The 26,882-nt window shown below is 47.3% G+C and overlaps 9 protein-coding genes across 9 annotated transcripts; 7 read left to right on the top strand and 2 right to left on the bottom strand.

Annotated features, from left to right (window-relative positions):
* Positions 1 to 2,660: 2,660 nt before the first annotated feature.
* Positions 2,661 to 3,559, top strand: N7483_009009 (uncharacterized protein; the record flags this gene model as incomplete). The annotated part of the gene is given in 2 exon segments (XM_057092436.1): positions 2,661 to 2,908; positions 2,926 to 3,559. The coding sequence occupies 2 exon segments, from the start codon at positions 2,661 to 2,663 to the stop codon at positions 3,557 to 3,559; spliced, it is 882 nt and encodes a 293-aa protein (XP_056943610.1).
* Positions 3,560 to 5,012: 1,453 nt separating this feature from the next.
* Positions 5,013 to 6,521, top strand: N7483_009008 (deubiquitination module subunit SGF73; the record flags this gene model as incomplete). Its single annotated transcript, XM_057092435.1, has 4 exons — positions 5,013 to 5,040; positions 5,190 to 5,303; positions 5,390 to 6,037; positions 6,112 to 6,521. The coding sequence occupies 4 exons, from the start codon at positions 5,013 to 5,015 to the stop codon at positions 6,519 to 6,521; spliced, it is 1,200 nt and encodes a 399-aa protein (XP_056943609.1).
* A 944-nt stretch (positions 6,522 to 7,465) lies between these two features.
* Positions 7,466 to 8,693, top strand: N7483_009007 (mRNA guanylyltransferase; the record flags this gene model as incomplete). Its single annotated transcript, XM_057092434.1, has 2 exons — positions 7,466 to 8,099; positions 8,170 to 8,693. 2 exons carry the CDS (start codon positions 7,466 to 7,468, stop codon positions 8,691 to 8,693), a joined length of 1,158 nt encoding a protein of 385 aa, XP_056943608.1.
* Positions 8,694 to 11,147: 2,454 nt separating this feature from the next.
* N7483_009006 (uncharacterized protein) lies at positions 11,148 to 12,368 on the top strand (the record flags this gene model as incomplete). The annotated part of the gene is made up of 1 exon (XM_057092433.1): positions 11,148 to 12,368. The coding sequence occupies one exon, from the start codon at positions 11,148 to 11,150 to the stop codon at positions 12,366 to 12,368; it is 1,221 nt and encodes a 406-aa protein (XP_056943607.1).
* Positions 12,369 to 13,289: 921 nt separating this feature from the next.
* Positions 13,290 to 14,843, top strand: N7483_009005 (Alpha/Beta hydrolase protein; the record flags this gene model as incomplete). Its single annotated transcript, XM_057092432.1, has 1 exon — positions 13,290 to 14,843. One exon carries the CDS (start codon positions 13,290 to 13,292, stop codon positions 14,841 to 14,843), a length of 1,554 nt encoding a protein of 517 aa, XP_056943606.1.
* A 360-nt stretch (positions 14,844 to 15,203) lies between these two features.
* Positions 15,204 to 16,861, bottom strand: N7483_009004 (dolichyl-diphosphooligosaccharide--protein glycotransferase subunit OST1; the record flags this gene model as incomplete). The annotated part of the gene is made up of 3 exons (XM_057092431.1): positions 15,204 to 15,329; positions 15,398 to 16,433; positions 16,521 to 16,861. 3 exons carry the CDS (start codon positions 16,859 to 16,861, stop codon positions 15,204 to 15,206), a joined length of 1,503 nt encoding a protein of 500 aa, XP_056943605.1.
* Positions 16,862 to 17,111: 250 nt separating this feature from the next.
* N7483_009003 (pseudouridine-5'-phosphate glycosidase/carbohydrate kinase family protein) lies at positions 17,112 to 19,897 on the top strand (the record flags this gene model as incomplete). The annotated part of the gene is made up of 7 exons (XM_057092430.1): positions 17,112 to 17,298; positions 17,368 to 17,576; positions 17,637 to 17,736; positions 17,792 to 17,833; positions 17,910 to 18,140; positions 18,193 to 18,493; positions 18,565 to 19,897. 7 exons carry the CDS (start codon positions 17,112 to 17,114, stop codon positions 19,895 to 19,897), a joined length of 2,403 nt encoding a protein of 800 aa, XP_056943604.1.
* Positions 19,898 to 20,467: 570 nt separating this feature from the next.
* On the top strand, positions 20,468 to 21,511 carry N7483_009002 (NAD(P)-binding protein; the record flags this gene model as incomplete). The annotated part of the gene is made up of 2 exons (XM_057092429.1): positions 20,468 to 20,506; positions 20,585 to 21,511. The coding sequence occupies 2 exons, from the start codon at positions 20,468 to 20,470 to the stop codon at positions 21,509 to 21,511; spliced, it is 966 nt and encodes a 321-aa protein (XP_056943603.1).
* Positions 21,512 to 22,172: 661 nt separating this feature from the next.
* On the bottom strand, positions 22,173 to 24,609 carry N7483_009001 (putative signal transducer; the record flags this gene model as incomplete). The annotated part of the gene is made up of 3 exons (XM_057092428.1): positions 22,173 to 22,591; positions 22,652 to 22,959; positions 23,018 to 24,609. 3 exons carry the CDS (start codon positions 24,607 to 24,609, stop codon positions 22,173 to 22,175), a joined length of 2,319 nt encoding a protein of 772 aa, XP_056943602.1.
* Between the last annotated feature and the right edge of the window lie 2,273 nt (positions 24,610 to 26,882).

Genomic DNA, 26,882 nt, shown 5'->3' with positions numbered 1-26,882 from the left:
CAACCACACGCGCAAATAGTCATAAATTGACCCAATTAGAAGAGGAATCACTTCAGAAATGGATACTCTCTATGGATACACGCGGGGTAGCACCCACACAGCCTATGGTACGAGAGATGGCAAATCTATTGCTTGCAAAGCGTGGAGAGACTACCCCACAGACAGTTGGGACCAAATGGGTATATAATTATATCCAACGGACACCTGAGCTTGCGACACGTCTATCACGTCGATATGAATATAAGCGTGCTTTATGTGAAGATCCAGCTACTATAACGGAGTGGTTTAACCGTGTACAGCAAGCTATTCTCACATATGGTATCCTTAATGAGGATATTTATAACTTTGATGAGACTGGCTTTGCTATGGGTATGACAAGTACAGCCCGTGTTGTTACACGTGCTGAGTACTATGGAAGAAGACGCCTTCTTACATCTGGAAACCCTGAGTGGGTTACTGCTATTGAGACAATCAACAGTAGTGGATGGGCACTACCGCCATATATCATCTTTAAAGCAAAGATGTTTAACCAAGCCTGGTTTTCGGCCGAAACCCTACCATCTGATTGGCAATTAGATGTTAGTGATAATGGCTGGACTACCAATCAAATCACGTTAAACTGGCTCCAGAATCACTTTTTACCGCTTACAAATAAGCGTGTAGGTGGGAAGTGGCGGCTTTTGATTATGGATGGCCATGGTAGCCACTTAACACCTGAATTTGATCAAATATGCGAGGAAAACCATGTCCTACCATTATGTATGCCAGCCCATTCTTCCTATCTTCTTCAACCTCTTGATATTGGGTGTTTTAGTGTGATAAAGCATACCTATGGGCAGGCTATCCAGCAAAAGCTTCGATATGGCACACACCACATCGATAAGCTTGATTTTCTTGCTATATACCTATCTACCCGGGACCAAGCTTATAAGCCAGCTACAATTTCAAATAGCTTCTTAGCAGCTGGTTTAATTCCGCTTAGCCCGCAGCAGGTGCTTGAGAAGCTTGATATAAAGCTACGTACGCCTACACCACCCCCTAGTAGCGGAAGCAGTAACTTTACCCCCCCATACGCCATACAAGCCTACCGATATCCAACGACAGGCTTCATCAATCAAAAGGCTCTTGAAGCAGCGGTCATATACATCTCCCAGCCCAGCTAAAGAAGCGCTTGAGCAGCTGATTAAGGGATGTGAGATTGCTATGCATAACGGCGCATTTCTTGCTCATGAAATTGAGCAATTACGCGCTGAGAATGGGCGGCAGGCACGTAAGCGTGCCCTACCTAATAGGCAGATGGCTAATAAGGGCGGAATGACTGTGAGCGAGGCAAGCCAGCGTATACAGAAGGAGGATGATATAGTAGAAGCAGAGCGGGTGGTAGATGCAGAGCGGCGGGAAGCTCGAAAAACGGCCACTGGGAGAGCGTTGCCAAAGTGTACGAATTGTGGAAATATCGGACATAAAAGAAACACTTGTACTAATTAGGATAGATGTTATTTTGATTATTTATTTTTGTTGCTGCTTGAATAATAGTATAAAATATATATGGGTGGTAGGTAGCTGACCCGCCCGCTTACATGACCCGCCCGCTTACATGACCCGCTCGCTTACGGGTTACGTTATTAATTTCGATTACGTCCTCGCAAATGAGCTCCAGGCCTTTGAACCTAGGCGGCCCACCTGGAGACTCTTGAGTGTTGAGATCAAACCTCATTCCATTTTTCTCTCTATTTGGTTTTCTGCTTCAGAGGTCCTATCTCTCAAATGTGGTTTTCACTGCGGCCTGCTTTAAGGCTCAGTGGAAAACTTTGCGCACCTTCTGCTGGGCCTGCCGGAATCTCTTTTCTTTTGGGGATGGGCGCTTAGTAGTAAGTGAGTACTGGTCCTAACTCCTGCATATCACACCTGGGCATATAGATCTCGGGCACCTTTTCTTTTGGTGGGCGCTTACTGCTAGGTCCTTTACATGATCACATTCATGGATCTCTAAAATTAGGCATCTCTTTCCAAGGTTCTTGTAGATAGGCGCTTACTATTGAAGTTAAATATGATCAGGGTAATATAGCAAGTACAGGGGCCTACTATAACGGCCACGCGGCCAACCCCCATTTTCAGTAATGAATTTTGACTCACCGTTGGTTACTTTCCAAGGTTATCATCATGATGTAAAAACTTCCATAATACATAAGGCTAAAGTAATATATAGTTAGAGTGAGAGATAACCAAAGTAAGAGATAGCTGAAGTAGGAGACTGTTGTACATACTTCATCATATCCATAGATGGATTGCTACCATTGGATACTAACTCTTCTTTCTTTCAGGTAGGCGCTTACTACTGGCAGGTGCTATACATGATCATAGTCATGGATCTCCAAAATTAGACATCTCTTTCTTTTAAGGGCTGGCGCTTACAAGTAGCAGGTGTCAGTGCACATCGCCTCCATGAATATTTTACATACTGCATATATGTCTTATCCCTCTAGTTTGGGCCAATTCATTTTAACATTGAATACCGTGACACTCTCTGGACTTATTTCTACTACTCCATTGTTGGAATACCCACCTCTTCTATATCAATATTGCTTTCTACCTCTGAAAGTGACATCGGACTTTTCAATCTCGTCCCAAGGTTACAAACACGTTCAAATCCTGCAATGATGTCCGAGTCTTTGACCATCAATCAATTCCTTGAGCCACTGCGAGATGAAGATGCAAATGAGCTACGACACACACTTGCAGACTCGGCTCGACCTATCTCTATTAATGACCGTTATCAAGTGCTTGGACAGCCCGAAGAATGGCATTCTTTCACCTCTCGGAGTATCCTCTATGCCCGTGCTCTTCAGAGTTTACTAGGGAAGCGAATTAGTCCCAGTGGCAGCCATGGATACCAGATGCTTTCCGGGTTATATATCCCGAAAGAATGCCGGAAACTCTGTACATCGATACTTTAATTACCCGAGTTAATGTCGCTCTTCAGCATGCTATCCCGTCTGGCGATCGCTCTGCTACCATCATCGTGTGCCCTGGTGCTTTTGATAGCCACCTGCCTGATGAAAAGGGCGGTAATTCGACTATTTTACCCGACTTGGTTGTCTTGGAGGGTGAATATAAACCACAGGACAGATATTTCGATACCTTGGATGAACTTGCTTCCAATCACAAGGTGCTTGCAGTTGGTGATGTAAAATTAGCGGATAGAAATGGCGAAGACACTGTTAGAGGTGCGCATTCGTGCCATCGGAGCTATCTGGCTCAGGTACAGCACTATGCAGTCATGACCAACACACGTTTTGGCTTTGTTCTTACAAACAAAGAGCTGGTTCTGGCCCAATTTCTACGTAGTGATGAAGCTTTACGACGAGGTCATGACCAACGGGGGCTAAGGTCCACAACTACCTATCCACTTGAAGAAGGCCTTCGATCTGACTTTAAGACCTCTGATATGGGGAGATCGGATAAGTCGACCATGGCTGGACCACAGACTTCAATTCCATCGCGTCCAAAGAGGAGACATGCGAGTAGTGACAGTCAAAGCTCCCCATCTCGTTTCTGAACTCGTGTTGAGCATTCACAAGATCAGTAAATTGCTGAGTTGCCTGCCACTCCACCACATTTTCGGTCAAGTCCTCCTACTATTTATCCTCAAAATGAGGAGCAATCTTCACCTGGTTCACCTGCATCCGAGCCAAGCCTTCCCCAAATGAGTAGCAGCCAAAACTACACAGAGAGTAGTCGATACACGTCATCTGTCCGTGATATAGAGATAGAGCGGGTTTTGGTCAAGAGCTTCAGGATTCCAAATCCCGAGGACAACGAAACCAATTCAACTTCAAACTTACACCCCGCAAAGGCCAAAGGCTCTGTTCATATTGGGGATGCATGCCTCGTCTGTTGGATCTGCGGGAAGACAGATAGGAACAAACGAAGTCGCATTTGGAAGTGGTTCAAGTTTCTAAGGAGATAAACTGTGAGCTTCGAGTCCCTTCCAAGTTAACAAACTTGAAGTATCCTACTGCGAGTGTTGCTTTTAAGTTATTCACGTTATCCATCTTGTCTATGTTATTGATATTCCTGCTCTAAGCCTGATTTACTGATTTTCTGCGTCTATATATCTTTTGCTTCGCTAGCACCAGTATGTTATGTAACATCATGATCATTTGAATAAATGTTTTGGCCATACCTACCTACCTAGTAGTAGTACTAGTATCAATGTGACCGATCACTGCCAGTGGCATGACTGCACATGTGATTCATTGACATTTTAAGTTGCTATAGTATGCCTCTTTTACTAATTAGGTTCCTGGACACTGAGCACTCAAGTACTGAGAACATACCTTTCCCAAATTTCAAGTTGCTGCTACAGTGCCGCGCTTCCACATGTGCAAGGTTCGTGAGGAATTGAGGGACTACAAGAACTACCAGATACCAGGAACTTAGTAGTAAGAAAGGTGAAAATTAGAACTTGAAACATTTGAACCTCTAGGGCTTCAACAATTGAACTTGAAACACTTCAAGTTGAGTCCAACTTGGATTAAAAAAAAGAAAAAAACCCACTACATACTAAATGGGTATACTAGCCTGAGGGTCTACTACTACTAGTAGTAGGAAGGGACTCGGAGACATCTGGATTCTGGAGCGTGTTGTCTACCTATACCCGTGGTCCGTGGACTACAACTCTATAATTAGTATGACCAATATTTTCAAACTTGAAATATTCCCAAAAATAGCGCCAGTAGTGAAATTCGAAGAATTAAATCAGTTTTTCCCCCATTAAACATTATTTAACAGCCCTAGAGGAGAAGTAGTGAATTACCACATAGTTTCCATTCACTCCAGGGCTGTGAATGGACACACGTGACCTACCCAAATGCGGAGCCCCAGCCCGTCCTTTTATCCTGGATTGTAGATGAGACACAACATCTCCAACCCTCCTCCCTCGATCTGAAATCCATCGAACTCATCTCAGCACGCAGAATTGTCTGGTACAATCAAAATTTGCCCTCATTATGGCGGCCAACGGTGACTCCGGCCGAGGTAAGCACCGCCCGTCTGCTGGAAGCGTGATATCGGAGAAGTCCACATCCTGGGCTTAAGATGATATGGCCCTCGACTTAGTTTTGAGACGATTGGGCGCCGAATTTCAAGACTATATGAACAGGGCTAATTCAATCACGCGGAAACAGTGTCCGGAAGCCTTGTCGATGCCTCGGGGTACAAGTTCACCGAAAAAGATACAAAGCCTGGCAAGATGAAGGTCAAGAAGACATCCAAGGGCTCCACCAAGAAGAAAGCAGATGGTATGAGCAGCAACAATGCGATCGACCCATTATTGCAAACTCCTGGTCCCAATCATGACCCGTACTAATCCCATTCTTGTTGCTAGACATCAAGGACGGACCTGTTGATTCTTCGCCCACTTCGCCCCTCCCTAAACTTGACGACAAGCTCGCAACCTCTTTCCCCACTGGCAAACCACGCGAAGAAGACCTACTTGAGACCCTTGTCTGCAAACACTGCAAACGACCAATCCTGAAACAGATCGCCCCCGAACACATTCGCGGCTGCTTGAAGGCTAAACAGGAGAAAGCACGCAAAAAGAAGGAAGCTCGTGACGCAGCAAACCGAGCCAAGGTCGGCGATGGCAAAGACGAAGAAGACATTCGCGACAAAGGTGACGGTGACGACTCCATGAAGGGACAGAAGAGCGCCAAGAAGAGCGCCATCAAGGGCACCGAGGACGGGACCAAAAAGGGCAAGAAACGCAAGGCTGATGAGGATGACACCAATCTCAACAAGGAGCCCAAGAAAAAGAAGAAGAAGGACGAGCCTAAGGCGAAGACTGCCAAACCCAAGGGCCCCGTTGATGTTGAGAAGCAGTGTGGTGTTACCCTACCCAACGGAGCCCAGTGTGCTCGCTCTCTGACCTGCAAGAGTCACTCGATGGGAGCAAAGCGTGCCGTCCCAGGTCGTTCTCTCCCGTATGATATGCTTCTCCAGCAATACCAGAAGAAGAACCAAGCTCGCCAGCAGAGTAAGTCTCAACTTTAATCCCATGAAACCTAAGTACAAGGCTGACACAATGCTTCTTTCGCATTCGTTTTACAGAAGCTGCTATCGATGCCAATGCTCCACTCCAGGACGAAGTTGATACCAATGGCCCTGTCGATTCAGACGAAGAAAAAGATGCAATCATGGCTGCTATTGCTCGTTCTGATCCCCGCCCCCTTGTTGAACACTCATACATCACCTCGAAGATGAAGTACAGCAAAATCCGCATCAAGGAACAGTTTGCGCAGGCAATGGGAGTGCGCTCTGGAGCTTCTTTTTTCGGCACGGATGAAAGTCAACCCTTGTTTGGCGGAAACATGTTTCAGACCTTCGATCCTGAGCTTGATATTTCCTCAGACCCAATCCTCGCCTCTACTGATCCCGTCGATGGTGTTATCTCCGTGGATGGCTCGAAGAAGACCCCTCTTCAAGGCGCACGCAAGACCTCCGGCGCCACTCTGTCTTAAGGTCCTGCAGTCTAGATGACGATTTAACGACTTTTTTTCTTCATTCTCTCATTGTGTCGAGTCTGCAAATGTTCCCCGATACCACGGCATTCCCGGCGAAAAGCCTCGCATTTCCCTCTTTATTTTAGTTCTCTATCATTATTTCCGTCCAGACAGGCTTTTTCTGTGCGTTTTTTTGTTTTTTGTTTTTTCTTGAGTGATGAATGATACCCCTGCTCCTAGCGCGAGTCGCAGGAAGCCTGCAATGAAATTTTCTTTTTCCAAGTTGTTTCTTTAGTACGAGTCCAAATGAGATAAGCACGTAGTACCATTAATTCTACGCTGTAGTTCTACCTATACTATATAGAGCCACCTAGGCAGGCGCCTGTGCAGCCCTTAAAGTGAGGCAGAACTGATTATTAATTGTCAGACTGCAAGGTCTAATGCAGTAGGCGGTCGCAATGGGACGTATCAACAGGTCTGATTCTCTCATAACACTAATTTTACACGAATAAGCGTCTGCTGCGACCGTAGATCACGTGGCTAATCATGTGATCCATTCTGGTTCGGCCAATCAGAAGCCAGGATTTAATCGTGTTAAAACCGTCCCAATTGGGCCTAGTTTATCACGTTATTTTGGCTGACATTAATTTTGTCGCCTGAGGTGTCTAAAGACCAGCTCCGTCGATCATGGCCTTTGAACTCTCAAGCAATGCGAGAACACTTTGGCTCTTTTTGAGCTTACATTTGCATCTCATTACTTCACTTCGCCTGCCTTGACATTCCTCTGTGTAGGCGTGCGTTGCTCAGCTCCATACAAAATCGGATTGAGCTTCAACCTGTGCTCCAAGGCCTCACCTTGACACTGTCAGCGACCCCTCGTCGCATCCCGAAAAACAAGGCACGTCGCAGGTGCCTATTCGATCTAGATCCTCCCTCACTTCCCTCCGATCTCACTTTTCACCATGAGTCACTCTGTTCCCGACCTCGACCAGATTGGCATCAAAGCCGAGCCTGACCTCGCGGACCAGTTCCGCCGCGAAGTAGCACACCTCCTCGGACGCAGCAATCTCAATTTCCCCGGCGCGCAGCCTGTCAGCTTCTCATCAAGACACTTGACCGAGCTTCAAAGACAAGATTACTATGTTTGTGAGAAGACAGACGGTATTCGGTGCTTGATGTACTTTGCGCGCGGTGAGCCCGACTCCGACGCGCCCGAAATCCACTACCTGATTGATCGAAAAAACGACTACCGCTTCGTTCCGGGCCTTCATTTCCCACTACCAGAAGATCCCACGTTCCAGTCATATCATGTCGATACCTTGATTGATGGGGAACTGGTCAACGATATCTACGAGGATGGATCACAGCAGCTCAAGTACTATGTCTTTGACTGCCTTGTGTTAGATGGTCAAAGTCTGATGCACCGAACACTGGATAAACGACTAGCATATTTCAAGGAGAAGGTTTTGAAGCCATATAATGCGATGTACAGCAAATTCCCTGAGGAGAAACAACACCGAGCATTCGCCGTGGAGGACAAGTCTACGCAGGTCAGCTACGGCATTGAGATGATGTTCCGCGAGATTATCCCCCCAAGTGAAACAAATCCATGGGAACGACGGTCTTATTTTCACCTGCCGTAGCACACCATACAAAATCGGCACAGACGAGCATATTCTGAAATGGAAACCCCCGGCCGAGAATACTATTGATTTCCGTATGCGACTAGAGTTCCCTGTGCTTGAACCTGATACCGACGATGAGGCAGATGGTATCTTCGAGCCTTACCCCGACTACGACGCCCTCCCTATCTTCCATCTCTTTGTTATGCTGAACGCGGGTGAATACCGCCACTTTGCCGAAATGTACGTCACGCCAACTGAATGGGAGGATTTAAAGGCAATGTGTGTTCCCTTGGATGATGCCATTGTTGAATGTTCCAAAGATGAAAACTCACACTGGCGCTTTCATCGACTTCGTGATGATAAAAATGACGCAAACCATATCTCGACGGTGGAGAAGGTGCTGGAGAGTATCGAGGATCGTGTCACAGAGGAGGATCTTATTCGGTTGGCGCCGGTCATTAAAACTGCTTGGAAGAAGCGCCAGGCAGGACCGAGCTCGGAGGGTAAACCTCGTGGTATGCCGCCATCGGTGAATGGAGGTGTTAAGCGGAAATTTGAGGAATGAGACATCAAACACAGAGAGAAAAGAATAATTCATTGGATATTTCTAATTTTTTCTTTCTTTTTTGTTTTTTTTCCCTCTTCATTTGCAAGGTGTCTGGCGTTGTGGATTACTACTAGTTTCAATCATATTTAGCATACTCATCCCGGTATCCATACCTCCCTATATTCATCTAAACATCTACGATGGTGATAAGAGTGAAAGGATTGGCAACATGCCGGGATGAAAGGTGAAAATGGCGTTTGATGAGGTATCTCGATCTATCGTTATTCCACACCACCTGTCACGAATAGGGCGTAAGCACTTGAGACATCTGGACGTGCATCCCAACCTTGGAAGTAACACTAAAATAGTAATAAGGAGGCTCCCCTTGGTGCGCTGGCTATCACCCATACCACTTGAGCGCTCTAGCAATGCTCTGTCTCTTCATTTTGCACTGCATTACTCCGAGTCGCTATGAAAGGGTCGATCTTGAAAACCTAACAACATAAGAAAGCTATGTACATGGCCTCAAGTGCCTGTTTTCTCAACTTGAACTTGAATGGCTGAATGATGTTCAAGTTTAAGTGACCTAGATGTCAACTTCAGGTTTCATCGGAATTTAAGGGGAGTCCTCTGCTATTTTGACAAAATCTATACAAAAGTTTATATTAGTCCATTGAGAGTATCTCACAATCCACGAGCCTCCGCGGAACCTTAGAATTGGTCACACAGTCATTTTTTTACCTATTGCGAAGAAGTAAGATCCAGAGTATCATGTTAGCCTGGAAATAATCATCCTCAAATTATGGTCAGTGTGGTCGTAAAGCCCAGTGGCTTGGAATTGGGCGTATGAAGGATTGAAGGATTAAGTACGGTGAAGCACAGAGTCAGGTTAAATTGCCGACCTTGAAAATCCTGTACAGAATTTAGCATGGTGGGGAGATCAAGTGTTAACATCATGGTGAAGGTTGAAAAACATTGGAAGTGCTAGTATTTCGTAACTAAGTACGAAGTACGGATTGGGATAATGCACAAGAGCTCTATAGTGTTTAGTGGGTCTGGTGGGCTCAGCCTTGCCCAGGCGCCGGGGTAAGCCGGGGCCGCGTCATGGAATACACTGAAATCTGGATATAACGGATATATCACAATGTTTGTGCGCATGGAGCCTTGGAAGGTTCATTCTGAACTCCAAGATTATGGATACAAACCTTGGAATTTGTTAGTGAAATTTATACTAGTATTGGAGTGTGGTGGAGAACAGGCTTAGAACTTGAAGCTACTGGGATATTAATTAATGAACCTCAGATTGGATTTACAATTAAACTTAATAGTTACTTCAAAGCTTTCTTTCAAATTGTTCTTTGACTCATCTATTTACGGTAATCAGTAGATAATATAATGCGTCACTGTGTACAGGTGAATATGCCAGTGTGAGTGAGTAGATAATTGAGCACTGTAGTAGGCAAGTCACACTGGCACTGGGCAGATCTCAAGGATCTCAAGTGCTTACTAGTAGCTCGATTTCATGATATAGAGCTGCCTAGATCGCTTCAAATTCCCTGGGATAGCGCTCCGAGTGTGTTTTTGGATCCTGGTATTTCTGATGCTAGTCTATGGTGTCGTGTCGTTCTAAGTGGGTCAAAGGACATCATCGTACAGATTACCAAACTAGTAACCATTGCGGTAGCTTCAAGTTGGGCATAGCAGAGATTATTTACTGATCTGTTCTTATTGCTAGTAAATTGATCTTGCTTGAACAGTTGAATGTTTAGTTTTCACTTTGTTGCACAATATTATCTGAGTCATGTAGAGGAATAACCTTGTAGTAGTACTATGGGGCTCTCCGAGTCTATGTAAAGTCGAGCCTCACCTGGACAGACTTTAACTCGAAGTTTAGTGATCAGATTAGTGATCGTACTAGTAATGAACCCCTCAGAGTCAATATTCTTAGTCGCACACCTAGCCATCCTCGCCTTAGTCCAAATGGTACATCCATAGGGTGCCCAGGTGGCTATGCTTATTCCGTTTATGGGGAGCGCCGCTGCGGTACATCCTTCGCCCCACACCTGCATTGTCCAACTTGGGATTGGGCGTTAAGAGGTCTGATCATCTGAGGGGTTATGTGGGCTATGCGAGCTCCACATTTGAATACCAATTATCTAGCGGCCTAGTACTAAAATTGAGTGCCTGACAACTTTCTTTGTTCGACATGGAGCTCATATCGCCATCCGCAAATGAGAACTCCGATCTCAACCCAGCTCGCCATGAGGCGTAAGCCAATATGTGACCAAAAATAAGTGCGTGAAAAGGTACGATGAATCTTGGGGACTGATCTTGGAAATGGCGGAGGCTGGTATGCCGCGGCAACGTCATCCACTTATTGCGAATATATAAGATGCACGTCTTTGCCATCTTTGAGGATCAGACAAGATAAAACAAAACATCCTACCTTCAAGTCCCATTATCACAATCACCATGAAACTCTCTCAGCTTATCCCTATCTCCATCGCCGCTGGCTTGTTGGACTCTGCCAGTGCTCGCAGTCACAGTCCTGGTGGGCGGTCTTTGGGCACCACATCAAGTCTCATCGCCACGGAATATGGTACTGTGTTTGATGTTCCAGTGACCATCGGCAGCCAAACCTTTATGCTCCTTGTTGACACAGGTAGCAGTGACACATACGTTATGCAAACCGGCTACACCTGTGTCAACAGTAGCAGCAACATGATTATTTCGGAAGCAGATTGCGAATATTCAAACAAGACCTATCATAAGTCTGAAACCTATCGAAAAGTCCATGGCGAGTTCTTTGGAGTCGAATATGGAGCAGGACTCGCAAGTGGTCTCATGGCCTACGAGCAAGTCTCCATGGGCAACATCACCGTGGACAGCCAGAAAGTCGGCATTGCAAATGACTCCAATCCTATGGGTGATGGAGTGAACAGTGGACTGCTCGGCTTGGCTTATCCATCTCTCACATCAGCCCACCCGTTGAATGACACCTCGAACTCGAGCTACTGGGAGAACCGTCTGGTCTACAATCCTCTCCTGTTCACAATGCACGATGAAGGTCTCATCGACCCCTACTTCAGCCTTGCACTGGCACACACACCTCAGAATGAGTCCACTTCATTCGGTGGCTACATGACACTTGGTGGTCTCCCTCCTGTTCCTCACAGCTCGCACTTTTCAACCGTCCCCGTTGAGATTACCTCTGAGATTCCATTGTGGTACACATCCGGAAAGAAAGTTCGATCTTACTGGTCTATGACTGTCAGCAACGTTACTTTTGGCTCATCGTTGAATAACATGACTACCAACTCCACCTCTTTCCAAGCCTTTGTCGACTCGGGAAATTATATCTCATACCTTCCTAGCGCTATCGTTGACCCCATCAACGCTCTCTTCTCTCCACCAGCAGTTTACGACTCTGACCTTGAGCTGTACGTTGTCGACTGTGCTGCAAAGGCCCCAGAGTTTGGTATCTATCTCGGTGACCAATTGTTCTTCCACAACGGCTCAGACCTTATCTACCAAACTGGCGATGGATTCTGCGTCTCAAGCTTAGGCTCTTCAGCCGATGTGTCACTTGAGGGTATCACATTGAATATCATTGGAGTTCCTTTCCTGAAGAACGTTGTTGCTGTCTTCAACTTTGGAAATGATGAGATGCGATTTGCTAAGAAATTCAACTGAGTGGTACTACATTCCACTACGCTCATGACATCGATGACTCGACAATGAAGCCCAGAAGCCCAGAAGCCTCGCTGGTATCTGGTCTCATACTTTTCTCAAGAATTGTTAAAAGAATTTTCACGCCCATTGTCCTTTTGTCTGTATATATAGATTTTCAATATACTTTATTTCAATCCAATCTGCAACTTGAACATCTGAAATCTTTGCCCAGCCGGCCACTAGTATCCAAAATCCATACAGTAGTGTACTTCTAAAGCCAGTACTCGAGTGCTACATGTAGTAGTAGAAGGTATTCGCTGGGTTGCCCATAGACCTAATAATACTTATATTAGACATAGGTACTAGACCGACACTTTCAGATAAGTATGAAAGATTGGAGGAAAGGAAGAGCATGGGCCTTCAAGTTGCCGTGATCAACTACTACTGTCCCTCAAGGACGAGAACGCCAATACGATTATACGAGGACTCGGACATTCAAGTACAATCTAGTTAGAAGAGTACCCGGTTAGCAAGACCCGAGCCGATGTCGCAGACTGGCAGCATCCCCACATAGTACGTCATGCCATGTTCGCTGATCCTTAACAATTCAGGATATTTTCTATTAGCGAAGTCACCTCCGGTAGATTAGTTCATCGCTATAGTTTTCCTAAGCTCAATCAGTAGTATATTCGGAGGGGCTCGGCAAAGTTTGAGTGACAAAGTATCCAATAAACTGCATTACGGAATAAAGATTAAGCCCCAGAGTGTAAAGAATCCCCGCAATTTCTCCACAAAACTCCATTTGATAACTAAGAGGGCTAGTATTCGGATAATTAAATCTTGACATTCGGCTTATTTCACTGTTGACAGGATGGGCTATATAAACAAGAAAATTTGTCTCGATTTTTCATTCAAAAGTTCAGACAAGAGCTCAAGGTCAAGATGAAGTTTAACCTAGTCAATGCTGGCTTGTTCCTCGTCGCAGCTGTTCAAGCAGCTGTCGACTCTTCATTGACAGTTCGCACTGAAACCGGTATTTATACTGGACTCCGAAATGAACAATTTAGTGGAGTGAGAGAGTTCCGTAACATTCCATTTGCTCAACCACCTGTTGCAAACCTGCGATTCCAACCTCCCCAACGTCTACCACCATCCACCCAGCACCACTACTCTACTCGCTTCCCTCCATCATGCCCACAATTTGTATCCAGTACAAAGAGCTTCTGGAACCTCTTCATTCCTTACCTTCTGGTCGACAATGGAAACCAAAACCACCACAGTGATCTGAGCCTGCAGACTAGCTCAGAAGACTGTCTCAGTCTTGCTATCTGGACCCCATACAATGTTTCCTCTGATGCCAAGCTTCCTGTCATCTTCTTCATGACTGGCGGTGGTTTCGAAACTGGTGGAATCCAGATTGCTGGACAGATTCCAGCTCCTTGGGTGAACCGTACAGGCGAGCACATCGTGGTGACCATCAACTACCGAGTCAACATCTTCGGATTCCCCAATGCTGCGGGACTGACCAACCAAAACCCTGCTATCCTGGATCAACGCATGGCTCTCGAGTGGGTGCGGGATAACATCGCCGAGTTCGGTGGTAACCCAGAAGCAATTACCATGTGGGGACAATCCGCTGGTTCGCAAAGCACTGATTACCACAACTATGCTTTCTGGGATAACCCCATCGTCACGGGTAGTTTCTCTCAGTCCGGAACCGCACTGAAGGCTCTTGCTTCTTCTGATTTCTCCCACTCCAACTTCACATTCGTTGCTAAGAATGTGGGCTGTGACTTCCCAAACAACCCTACCGCCGAGCTGGAGTGCATGCAGCAGGTTCCCATGGCCATGATTGAGAACTTCGTCGGCCAGTACGACGGCGATGCTACACTTAGCTTCGGTCCCATCGCCGATGATAACCTGATTTTCTCGGATTATCCTGCTCGTGCCGCAGAGGGCAAGATCTCTCCTCGTCCTGCGATCTTCTCCGATGTTGCAAACAACGATGCCAGTCTCGTTGAATGGCCCGTTTCCAATGCATCCGCCGGTCCTTGGCAACCTGCTGTTAACGCTGCTACACTTTCCGGCTGGGTTTGTCCTACCGCAAATACCAGCAGAATTCGTGAAGCTGCCGGTGTTACTACATACAGATACCAGTATGCTGGTAACTGGAGTAATGAGGATCCTTACAGTTGGATGGGAGCGTACCATTCCTCGGATTTGATGATGAACTTTGGTACATGGTTCTACAATATTACCAATGCTACTGCTGGCCCATCTGCTCGTGAGATTCAGACTAGTCACACGATGCAGGATCATATTCTGGCTTTCATGAAGGATCCTGTTAATGGCCCTCCTGCTATTGGTTGGAGTCCGTATACCTATGGTAGCAATGTTCTGCGCTTTGGAGCAAATGGTATCCCTGTGCAAAATGCCAGTGGGTATGCAATTGATGGTCCTTGCTATGGCAATGGAACTTATAATCCGTTCCCTTGAACCGACCTTGTCATATCATAAGTATGAGTTATGAAGAGAACGAGTATATGAGAGTGAGGGACTCGGATAGAGAGAGTGTGTATATTAAAGAGTATGCGCAAAATAATGGCAGAGGGCACAGTCGAGATAATTATTAGCATACTAGTAGTTCATGAAATGAACGCCTTTCCTCAGATGAAACATTCTTCCAATGTATTACGATTGAAACTACAAGTATATATGCATTTACGGGGAAGTGAAACTAGAGCTATCAAGCGAGCCTGATTTTGTATTTGGAGTTTCCCCCTCATTGAATATAAACTCGCACAAACTTCAATAAACAGACAATATAAAACAAATGCATCTTGCAAAGACGCGCATTTACCGCTTCTTAATACTGGTATCAATACTTCCAATGAACCAGATAGCAACGAACGTGGTAAGCAAACCACCAAAGATAGTGAGGGGCTTGCGAATGGTATCCATGAGGGTGTGGTCATAGGTAACCTGTATTTCTTGTCAGAATATTGCTTAATCAAGCCGGGGAAAAGGAGGATGAGGGTTAAAAAACTTACCAGTAGCTCGGCGTTGCGGGCCTCATCGGTCAGGCTATCAACCTCCAGGGTCAATGTAGTCCGACCAAGAGTATCCATGTAAGTCTTGAAAGAGGAAAGGCTGGCATGGATCTGGTTGTCGCCAGGAAGACCATTGCTGTTGGCACCCTCAACAGTCTCATAGCGAACGTTGTGTGCACCCTCGGGAAGGATAACACGGACGACGACGCGCTCGTACTGGAGACCCTCGTTCATCTTAGGGCCCTGAAGGAAGGGTACCCTCAGAACGTAAGAGTCACCACCAGCGACCTTGCGCAGGAACTGGGAGAGGTCGTTGTTCCAGCCCACCTTGAAGCTGTAGTTCCAGCCACCGAAGATAGGGTAGCGAGGCTTGAGCTCCAGGTTGGCGGCGGTCTTGCCATTGCCAGGGCGGTAGCGGCTGGTGGAAACATTGCCAATGTCATCGATGAAGTATGGGTCCGCTGATCCAGGGAGCAGAGGATAAGTGATCTCACGGATAGCAGAGGTTGGGGCCTTTTGGTAGCTAGCGAAGGTCCATTCGACCCGCGAGAACTGGTTAACTAGCTCGGAAGCGTTGTTGCGGATCCAGTAGCGCTCTTCGGTGGCCAGGTTGCCTCCCCAGTGGGAGATCTCCAAGTCACGCTCGAGGAGGCTAGCAGTGATCACAGGGTTGGTGAACTGGTAGCGGACGGTGATGGGCTCCTCAGTGCCGGGGGCGACCTTGGCGGTCTCGTAAGGACCGTAGGTATATGTAGCACCCTTGCGCTCGGGGTCAGCACCAGACTTGAGTCCTGATGTCTCAGTGAAGTCGGGAACATCAGTGCTGGGGAACTTAAGCTTGGTCTTCTGGGTGACGGTCTGGTAGGCAGAGGGCACGTAGGCGGAGAACGAGTAAGTCAAGTATTGCTTTTCGTTTTGCTGGATAACAGCAGGGCGCGGGCTCAGGGACTTCAGGACAGAGTAGGAGATTCCGAGAGTGATCTGGGCTTTCGGGGCGAGGGGCTCAGCGAGGTGAACCACGAAGTACTGGGTACCGCTGTTGATGATTGGTGAGCATTGAATTGAATAGAACATGCATTGGTTCATCAAATAAGAGCCATTGATATCTCCAATTAGTACTTACCTTGACGAAACAGGCTCAGTAATATCCACCTCAAAGCGTCCCTCCTCAGTGGACTTCTTATCCCGAACTTCGAACCCTCCAACGCGGTCGAATACATCAACGGGAAAAGGGATATAGTAGTCGCTTTGCGACTGCTTATCAATGTTCTCTACAACGACATTGATGGTTTCCCGGACATAGCCCTTCTCCAAATTGGTGTTACGGACCAAATTCGCGTTCTTGAATACCTGCGGGGGCTTGAAGTCGGCAGGGACAGCGAGTTGAGTTGCAGAGCTAAGGTTAGATGCGGCAGCCAGGCTGGGCACAAGCAAGCCAAGCACTGTGGTTGTGAAAAACCTCATACTTCCTGAGGATATCACAGTGGAGAACACAATGTCTCCAAGCTTAAATGGGATATCAAAAAGTTGAGTGTTGATGTGGAGTGGTTCTAGTTGGACGAAGCTGATGAGGTGTCCCCATCTGTATACGCAATACGGCGGGCGCGGCGGCCACAGCGCGCACTCCGCTTTCTTATCGCGCGATAACAGCTTTCTCCTCTTTTTCTGTACTTGCATGACATTTTTGGCTTTCTTCATCCTTCTATGAGCCAAAATGTTTGCTTCTAGAGCTTCTATTTTGTCTAGGTGCTGTAGAGGAGCTAGGGTCCCTCGGGTCCGGTCTTTTCATGACCTTCCTAGCTCTCCTCAGAGCAAATTCTTGAAAGTATCAGAAGAGGTTCGCGATGCTATCGCAACTGGAAAACCGGTCGTCGCGCTAGAGACGACCATTTACACTCATGGTAAGTGCTGAATCATACTCGGGAATATCTGAGATCACTCTAAGTGCAATCTTGCTCATTATCAACTAGGATTTCCATATCCAGAGAACATTGCCCTAGCTTCGCTGTTGGAATCTGTCGTTCGAGCAAACGGTGGAGTTCCCGCGACTATAGGTATCCTTGGAGGTGTTGCCCGGGTAGGCATGAGTGCGGAAGAAATCGTCGAGCTGGCCTCGACGGCAGAGAAGAAGACCGCACTGAAAGTCTCTCGGAGGGATTTGGGCTACATCTGTGGCATGGTTGGTTACCCCGCAAAGTTATTGGCAAGCACATGTGCAGAAATTAACGTATGTTTTCAGGGACTAGCTGGAAAGCCAATTCACGGTGGTACAACTATCTCCGGAACTATGATCCTTTCGCAGCTTGCTGGAATTAAAATATTTGGAACTGGTGGGCTAGGTAAGTAAATTCCATGCTCATACAATCTCGGTATATCAAGTCTAACTTATCTCAGGTGGTGTTCACCGTGGTGGCGAGAACTCCATGGACATTTCTGGTAGGTTACACCTTGTATGCCCGCATATGAGCGGGCCGTGCAGACATGCAGCCGACTGATCTTTTTCCTAAAATAGCCGATCTGACGGAACTGGGGCGGACCCCAGTCACGGTAATTAGTTCCGGGTGCAAGAGCTTCCTAGATATTCCGCGTACACTTGAATATCTTGAGACTCAAGGTGTATGCGTGGGTACCTTTGCTGATGGCCGCGAGGGATCTGTTGATTTCCCTGCTTTCTTCACCAGAGACAGCGGATTCCGCAGTCCGCGGATAATTCAGAATGAGGCCGAAGCAGCTGCTATAGTTTGTATGTTGTCGAAGTACTGGTGTGTTCTTCTAAATGCTAATCGTCTTCCTAGATGCGCAATCCAAGCTTCTCGTCTCGTCAGGAATTCACTTTGCCAATCCAGTTCCATTAGAGGCATCTGTCCCCAAGCCTGAGATGGACCGCATCATTGAAGAAGCTGTTCGCCTCGCAAATGTTGAGGGCTATCATGGAAGCGACAACACTCCATTTGTTCTGGGTAAAATCAAGGAACTCAGCGGTGGAAAGAGTGTAATCGCCAACCGTGCTCTTGTCGAGTCTAATGTCAAGCGAGCTACCCGCGTTGCGGTGGAACTCGCCAAACTCGAGGAAATGGACCGAGGAGTCGCTGCTCGGTGAGTTTGGAAAACATAGATACAGAATTAAATACGGCCAATACTAAGTTCGAAGAATTGCTTCTGCATAGACACATGCCTGCTTTCCCGAGTATTCCTCGGTCAGATCAAGAGGCGCCAAAAGTACAAGCTACTAAGCTAGAGCCAACTCCCGAGACAGTTATGACTCCCGAATTACCAGACAATTCAGATGTTTTGGTTGCTGGCTCCCTTGCTATTGATCTATCTTGTGATTACACACCATTCGGTGACGAGCGCGTGCAGGTAGCACCTATCCCGCATACCTCCAACCCTGCCATCATTAGCCAGAGTCTCGGAGGCGTTGGCCACAATGTGGCTCTGGCGGCCAGCTACGTCGGTAGTGATGTGCTTTTCTGCAGTGTCGTAGCAGACGACCTAAGCGGGCGAGCTGCGCTTGCATCCCTTGAAAAAGAAGGACTCAGCACTGCGGGTATCCAAATTCTTCCACCAACATCAGGCACTCGCACAGCGCAGTATGTATGCATCAACGACGCTAAGAAGGACCTGCTCGTTGCAATGGCCGACATGGGCATCGTCGAACTTCCAGAGAAACAGCTGGATTTCGACGGGTTCTGGGAACCTCTGGTCGAGCGCACGAAACCGAAATGGGTTGTCGTTGACGCAAACTGGCGTCCTGAAGTACTGGCCAAGTGGGCTAGTCTGGCTCAAAAGTATGGCGCACGTGTGGCGTTTGAGCCTGTTTCTACAGCTAAATCTCGTCGCCTGTTTACCCGTGACGGTGATTCCAGTCCCGTTATTGGACCCGCACAGACTATTCCCTACCATGCGATCAGTCTTGCTTGCCCCAACCGTCTCGAGCTAGGTGCCATGTACATGGCTGCGCGGGAGGCTCTCCTTTTCGATTCCCCGGGTTGGTGGGATGTAATCGACGCCATGGGCCTTTCACAGAGCGGTTCCCGTGAGCGACTCGTCTCGATTACCTCTGCTTCTTTGGTTGATGAGGGCCTGCCTCAGCAATCTATCCAGCTACTCCCTTTCATTCCTTGTCTTATTACTAAGCTTGGGGACGCTGGCGCTTTGCTGACGCAGCTTCTACCCCCTGGTGATTCTCGTCTGACGAATCCTGACTACGCCCCGTACATCCTTGCCCGTGCGTCTTCATCGAATGGTGTCTCATTCGGAGGTGTATATATGCGTCTGTTCCCACCTACTGCTCAACTGTCTGCTGAAGAGGTCGTTAGTGTGAACGGAGCTGGCGACACTTTGCTAGGTGTTGTGGTGGCTGGTTTGGCCAAGGATAGTTCTGCCGCTCGCATTGAAGATATTCTGTCTGTCGCCCAAGAGGCTAGTCGGAGAACCCTTGCCAATCCAGGTGGCGTGAGTAAAGAACTAGTGGGTCTGCGGGAGAAGCTTGGTCTATGATGGACCTCAAGTTCGGGCATGTATAGCGTTGATCTATTGCATTCAAGCGTTGATTATAAATCGAACCTCTAAATTAAAAAAAAGACTCCAAAGTAGAGCATCTAATTCAATAAAACCCACAGGGAGCATTCCTTGTCTCCAATTGGAACTTGAAGGCAAAACTGACCATCAGAATTCGGGATCCCATTGGAATTTTCAGGCATCCCAGGAGGTGTAGTTAGATCCGCAAACTCCGTTCCAAAATCACCACAAAATCACCACAAAATCACCATATAGAATGATCTCATCAGCTTTTCTATCCCTCCAATTCCGGTGATCTCCATCAGATCAAATGAAATGAGCAGCAATACGAAACTGGGTTAGCGTGGGATCAAAGTTGAAGAAATGTGGAACAAGGCTCTTATCTCCGTTTCTTAGTTCCGTCCGTCTCTTCTATACCAGAAGTTCGGAAATCCGATCTTCTCTGGTATATAAACATCAATTCTTGTCTTAAGATCAATATGAATCAATCAAGCTCAGAGATCAGAATCAATCAAATCTTCATTCCAAATACCAATCCCAACTTCCACCATGTCGACCAACTTCATTTCGAAAGTTGCAATCATTGGCGTATGGCACTCTTCATTATTACCCTTTACTTGTTTTTAACTCTATAAAAAAGAGCTATTCTAACTGACTACTTTACAGGCTACCGGCCGAATTGGTGGCGCATTCGCTGAGGCACTTGTCAAAACAGGCAAGCACACCGTCACTGGTCTGACCCGCGAAGGTAGCGATGGTGTCCTTCCAACAGGTGTCAACGGTGTTCCTGTCAATTACGATGACGAAGCCTCCCTTGTCAATGCCTTGAAAGGCCAGCAGTTCCTTGTCATCACACTGGGTGCCCGCGTTGAGGAGGAAGTCCATCAGAAAATCGTCGCCGCTGCCAGCAAAGCCGGCATACAGTACATCATGCCAAACGCATACGGATACCCCTTGGATTTGGATACAGAAAATGTCTACGCGCAGACAGTTGTAAAGCGTGTCAAGGATACCAGGAGCACTGGCGCATCCTGTATCACTCTTCCCTGTGGATTCTGGTACGAGTGGAGTCTCGCTACTGGAGAACAATGGTTTGGTTTCAGAATCAACCAGCGCAAGGTTACCTTCTTCGATGACGGAAAACGAGTCATCACCGTTAGTACATGGGACCAATGTGGTCGTGCCTTGGCTGCGCTGCTGAGTCTACCTGAATCAGGAGCTAGTCCCTCAATTGCGGACTATGTGAATGATGAAGTGCGCATTTACAGCTTCCGGGTCTCTCAACGAGATATGCTGGATAGTCTGCACCGTGTTCTGGGCACCACAGATGCGGACTGGGAAATCACCTATGAGCCTGTTGTGCAGCGTATCAAGGATGGAGCAGCGGAGATGGCGCAGGGATCCATTCTTGGATTTGGAAAGGTCTTGTACGGTGGAGTCTTCTTGTCCTCGAACGAGTCGAGTGATTTCGCGATCACTACTTCGACTGCAAATGATGCTCTCGGTTTGCCTACTGAGGAGCTTGATGAAGCGACAAAGCGGACCGTTGAGATGGTTGAGGGCGGATGGAACCCTTTCAACTTCCCACAGTGAAGAATTAACTAGAACAGGAGGTTGCTAGTATACACACGACTCTTTTTCGGGCTTCTAGTTATCATTTATTTCCTCCAATTTGGTGCTTTACCTTGACGATGCAGCTTTAGTACGACTTGTTATCTCGTTCAATATAATTGCTTTGATTCCAGATTTCAGTGTTAAAATCTTGACAACCCAGGTGTGATCTCATCTCAGGAATTAATCAAATTTCCGTCTAATTGTTACATGCAAATATGAGGGTCGCACTCAGACGGGGGATTTTTATCTACAGCTGTTTCTCCGAGTCCGAGTCTTGCTTCAAACTTGAACTAGCTTGGATCATCCTACTCACTTGCTTGAACAGAACAAAAATTCCGCATCTTTCACTTGCAACTCTTGGAAGGCAAGAAATTGTAAATCTTTTTACTCGACCCAAAACACCTGGGCACACAAGTGCTCTGAGTCATCCCCTACTAGATAGTCTAGAAAGTTTATGACAGCCTGAGAATGTGCATAGCGGCCTACTAGTAAGTAGTAGTAGTAGTAGTAGTAGTAGTAGTAGTAGTAGTAGTGAAATGTGACATTCAGAGCGACCACACCTGCGATCGAGATCGTATCATTAAGATAATATACAAAGGTTGATCATACAAAGAGTTCGTTCTAGCAAAAGCGCTCAGCTTCATCCATCCACTTCCATAGGCTCAGTTTTGGGAATCACCGTTTCAGTGGCTGCCGCAGGAGTGGCATTTTTGGCTGGATCTGTCTGTTCTATGACAATCGGCTCCTTTGGAGCTTCTTTTGCCTTTGCCTCTTCTTTGGCTCTCTCTTTAGCCTCAGCCTCAGCTTTAGCCTTCTCCTTAGCCTCCTCTTCCTTTTCCTCAGCGTTTTTCTCTCCGCCCAGAAATCGAGCAGGAACACCTTTGGCTGCAGTCTCTGCAGGCCCAACAAAGCAGCCTAGCATGCCACTCCAGGTGTAATCTTGCGATTCTAGCCGCCGGATTTGCCCATATGCATATGAGTTTGCGTATGGGAGAGACGTCTCAGGATCACGATAGCGAGATGGTAGTGAAGTGATGACACATAATGATGACGAGATTTCTGGACAACGTTAGGTTTTTGTCAATGCGAATTGAAAGAAGGCGGAGGGGAACAACTTACTGGACAATCGAGGTGGTTTTCTAGCGTTGAAATACATACTGAACTTCTTGCTGTGCGCCGTTCGATCATCAAAGTTCTCCAGGATCGTCAAGTTGCGTCCTGTGTGCTCGATGATTTGCGGGCCTTCCGGAATATTTGGTGTTTCAGCATCTGCAGGCGCTTGGCTGGGAACCTCAGGATGAGGGGTGGGTTGTTGGTTTTCAATCGTCTTAATCTCGCCCGGCGCAGTTGGAAGGGGTACTGCATTGGCTGACGGAGCTTGAGGAGTTTCAAGGTTCGATGTTGTGTTTGCAGATGTCGTCGACTGACTAGCTAACGGCCCTGGCAAGGATGCTGGTACATTTTTAGAATCGGTCGGGGCAGAACCCCCCCGGAGCTGTCGGTGCAGGGATGATAGTCGTAAGCTTGTCAGTCTTAGTGGTTGACTCGACTTCGGGCTTCTTGTCGATGTCCATAGGGTCTCCATTCTCAGTGGGTGGTAGATTTTCAGAATCTTCACCCTTAATGGAATCTCGGCGATTCACAATTTCAACAATAGGTAACGGATAACCCTGAGAAGACTTGCGTGGGGGCGCGCCAACAGGTTGCTGCGGCTCCTCCCTCTCCTTTGCTTCCGCTATTGATGTCTCCTTTTCTTTGTGTTCATGGATGGTAGAGGTTGTAGTCGTCTGTTGTTCAGGATTAACTTTTTCAGGAAGATTTTCCTCTGGTTGAGTTGGCTGCTCAGTCTGTGTGATACTGGTTGTGCTTCCTGGCACTGGCAAATCCTGAGTGGCTGTACCCTTAGACGATTGTGAATCAGACGCTGGGGCTGCATCAGGTGGAATAGTTGTCGGAAGGGCTGCTGTCGGTATAGCGGCAGCTGATGTTGAAGCGCTTTCAGACTGCGCCGGCGCGTCTGTTGGTTGGATAGGAACAGCCGTAGAGGCATCCGCAGGAGGTGCAGAGCCGTCGGCGGGGTTCGGGATAGGATTAGAAGTTGAGGGAGCAGAAGGATCAATTGGAGGAAGTTGAGCACTTGGAGTCCCTTGGACTTCGGCAGGCTTCTCATCCTTCTCCGTCTTTTTCTTTTTGGCGACCTCCTTCTCCGGCTTCGGCTTGATCTCGACTTTGCCCACTCTTGTGAGACGACCGTTAACCCATGTAGCTAGACCACTCCAGTAGGACATCACCGGTCCGTCAAGTCGACGATTCTGAAGTGCTTCAATCCTGGCCCGTCTCTCTTCTGCCTTCTTTCTTTCCGCCTGCTCCCATCGATTCAAACTCTTGCTGTTGGTGCGCTCGATCCGCTCTGCCTCTGCTAGATGGTCCTCCTGTGTCATCTCTTTCGGCTTGAGATGGGCCTTCCTTTTCTCGGCTTCTTTCATTGTCGCAATAATTCGGACCCGCTTCTCCTGGCTGTCCTTCAAACGTGCATGGGTCATCTCTTTATTAACCATTGTCTGTCGACGGGACGAAGAGCGGGTTGGTCCATCTTCTGGTGTCGGAAGCCACGAGATTCGCTCGGATTTCTTCTTTGGACGTGGAGGTGCCGGGATAGCTGAGACAGCTGTCGGGTCGATCTTGACGCGCTTTCGTAGGGTTTGGAATCGGAGGTCGTTCTGGGCGCGACGCTTCTTGCGTTCGTCCTTCTGCAGTTGTTGTTCCCCCTCATATTCGTTCTGCGCATTCGGTCCCTGGTCATCATCATCATCATCTGATGAAGAATCTAAGCCCAAGTCCTCATCTTCCGCAGCCTCCTCTATCGCGAACTCATTATCATCCTCCACTTCCTCGAATAGTAGAGTTAGGTCATCATCGGCGGCGGCGTCAATTAGAGCAGCCATATTTCGACCAGCAGTGCTTCGTTTTGCGCGTCCCTGTACCAAAGATTCAATCTGAACCTCCTCCTCTTCATCCTGCTCGTCCTCCGAGGACAGCAGCCCTGCGGCAGGGTCCTCCTCCAATACTGTAGTCATGATCACGGTTTATTCCTGGAGCGTGGAAGAGCGTTATTTTGTGGATTTTCGATATATCATGAGCTATCAGTGATAACAAGAATCCCCGAAAGTGCAGGTTAAAATTATGATTAATAGAGTTGAGTACTCTTGACACGGGAGAATCCAATTTAGACGCGACAAGACAATCCTCCGCGCTAAAAGGACAAGTGTGGCGGTCGTTGATGCCTTGATGCCTTAACATCTAATTTATCGGGCAACGAACAATGATGGCACGTGACCATATCACTTAACCTTGGAAATTACTATGTAGAGTACTATACTCGGAGTAAGTCGGACTCGATTTCTAAGAGAAAACCTTATGAATAGTGGAGTGACCGAAAATGAGATTCTTTCATCTATGAAGTAGATGCCCCCCCAATTATTCACAATCATTCCGGTTGGTCACTGTGGACTCCATTTGGTTCAGTGCCTGCATAGGTCCGAGTCTTTCCCGGGTCTTCCGCTCCCGCAGACTAAGCCCGACCTTCTTCACGGTCATGCCCTGCAGACTCGGACTATTGATCCTACAAAGTACGGAGTACATGTGAGGCCATTTTCTACTCCCTACAGAGTAGTATATAGTTCAAGTTCACACTTATGTGAGGCGTCTCAATCACCCAGTTCCATCACACAACTGGTCAACATGGCGACCAATACAAGGTCTAGGACACGTACCTGACCCATCCCTTGCGGCGCACCACTCAAAACCAGTCTTTTGGCCGTTTCGGACCAGCACCATAACCCCCCAAGTCCCCTTGCATAGCCAATTGCATCACTCGCTTCTCAGGTACCTCTATCACCTTGAATTCCCATCACCCCCTTGAAGCTTCAAATCGAGTGGTTCATACTGGATTTGGGTCTTGTTGAGCGACATGACGCAGCGGAATGCGGGGCTTTCGGTTGGTTTCCACGCCTTGGTTCTTCCCCGAGTATGCCATGCCACAGTACTCCGTAAGGAGTAAGGGAATATATACTGTAGCAAACACATGTTCCATGACAAGGCGCTTGGACTGATCCAGTTCATTTGAACTATCATGGATGATTGGATTCTCTCGTTTCATCTTTCACACTCTCCACAGCCATAATGGGTACACAAGGCAGAAAGAGTTGAATCTCTGGAACCTCCAGAAACAATGACATCGATGGGGCTGTGTCAATCCACCGGGGAGCCTGCCGATTCCCGAGTGTATGATATTGTGTAGTTGCAGAAAAACAATCATAGAATGGGATTGTCAATGTTATGAACTCGATAATATAGAGAATCAATCATTTGAAGCAAGTAAAAGGCGAAAGTTATTAATAATTCAAATAAATAAATCATTCAAAGTGAGAAAAAAAAAAAAGGAAAAAAGTGAAGCTGAATGGTTGAACACACACTATCCACTGCTCCCTCGACCATCCGAACCTCCCTCTTCTTCCTCTCCCCATTGAGCATCTTTCTCTCTCCCCTTTCCCATCCTCTTCTCAACCGTTTCTTCTTCCACTTCTTCTTTTCTTTTTCTTCCACTTCTTGTTGTTCCTTTTTCTGCACTTCTTTTCTGCGATTGATCTTCGGTAAGATCTTTCCCTGGTGCCCCCTTCTCTCCACGGTTGGTTTTGCCTCTCGGAGCCGCGCAAACTAACGGGTTCTCCAGCCACCTCGATCCCTTCGGTCGTTGATCAATCCCGGCTTTGAGTCCTCACTTGACGCTCCTTTGTGTCAGGACCTTTTTACTCATCTTCTTTCAAATCTTTGCACCTTCTCTAAGGCGACCTCACGACGTGATTGAAAACGAGATTTCTTGGAGTTAAACGGCTCGATTCCATCATTTTTTGGGACTACGAGTCAATACATGACGACGACTTAAGATTGCTATCTTCAACAGTACTTCTCCCCTCTTTTTGGCTTGGTCAGCATTCGTTTGGTGAAAATATACGCCTTTTGGAATAATATCATCCGCCCCTCCCCAAATTGCACATTCATTCTCCCTGTTGCGGTCGAGCTGCTTTGTCAACCCCTCCCCCCGTTTTCGCGCCTCCCGACTGATTCCTATACCACCTACATCGACACTAACATCGACCTTGAAGATTTAGGGTCTCTTCATCTCATATTTTGACGAGCATCCTCAGATTCTCCTTATCCTGCGGTATTCCCTGTCCCAAACTTTGTTTTTCCCCACCAAACCACCGTCTCTCGATCCGAAATCCCACCACATGGTGTTTGCGACGTACAGGCGCTTCTAAGCAGGGAATCCATAATCGAGTACCAAACT

The sequence above is a fragment of the Penicillium malachiteum genome, assembly GCF_028827825.1.
Source record: "Penicillium malachiteum strain IBT 17515 chromosome Unknown utg000004l:1.0-4883003.0:1.0-4884900.0, whole genome shotgun sequence".
Lineage (NCBI taxonomy): Eukaryota > Fungi > Ascomycota > Eurotiomycetes > Eurotiales > Aspergillaceae > Penicillium > Penicillium malachiteum.
Note: the sequence above shows the minus strand (reverse complement) of the source record. Positions and strands in the feature narration are given on the sequence as shown.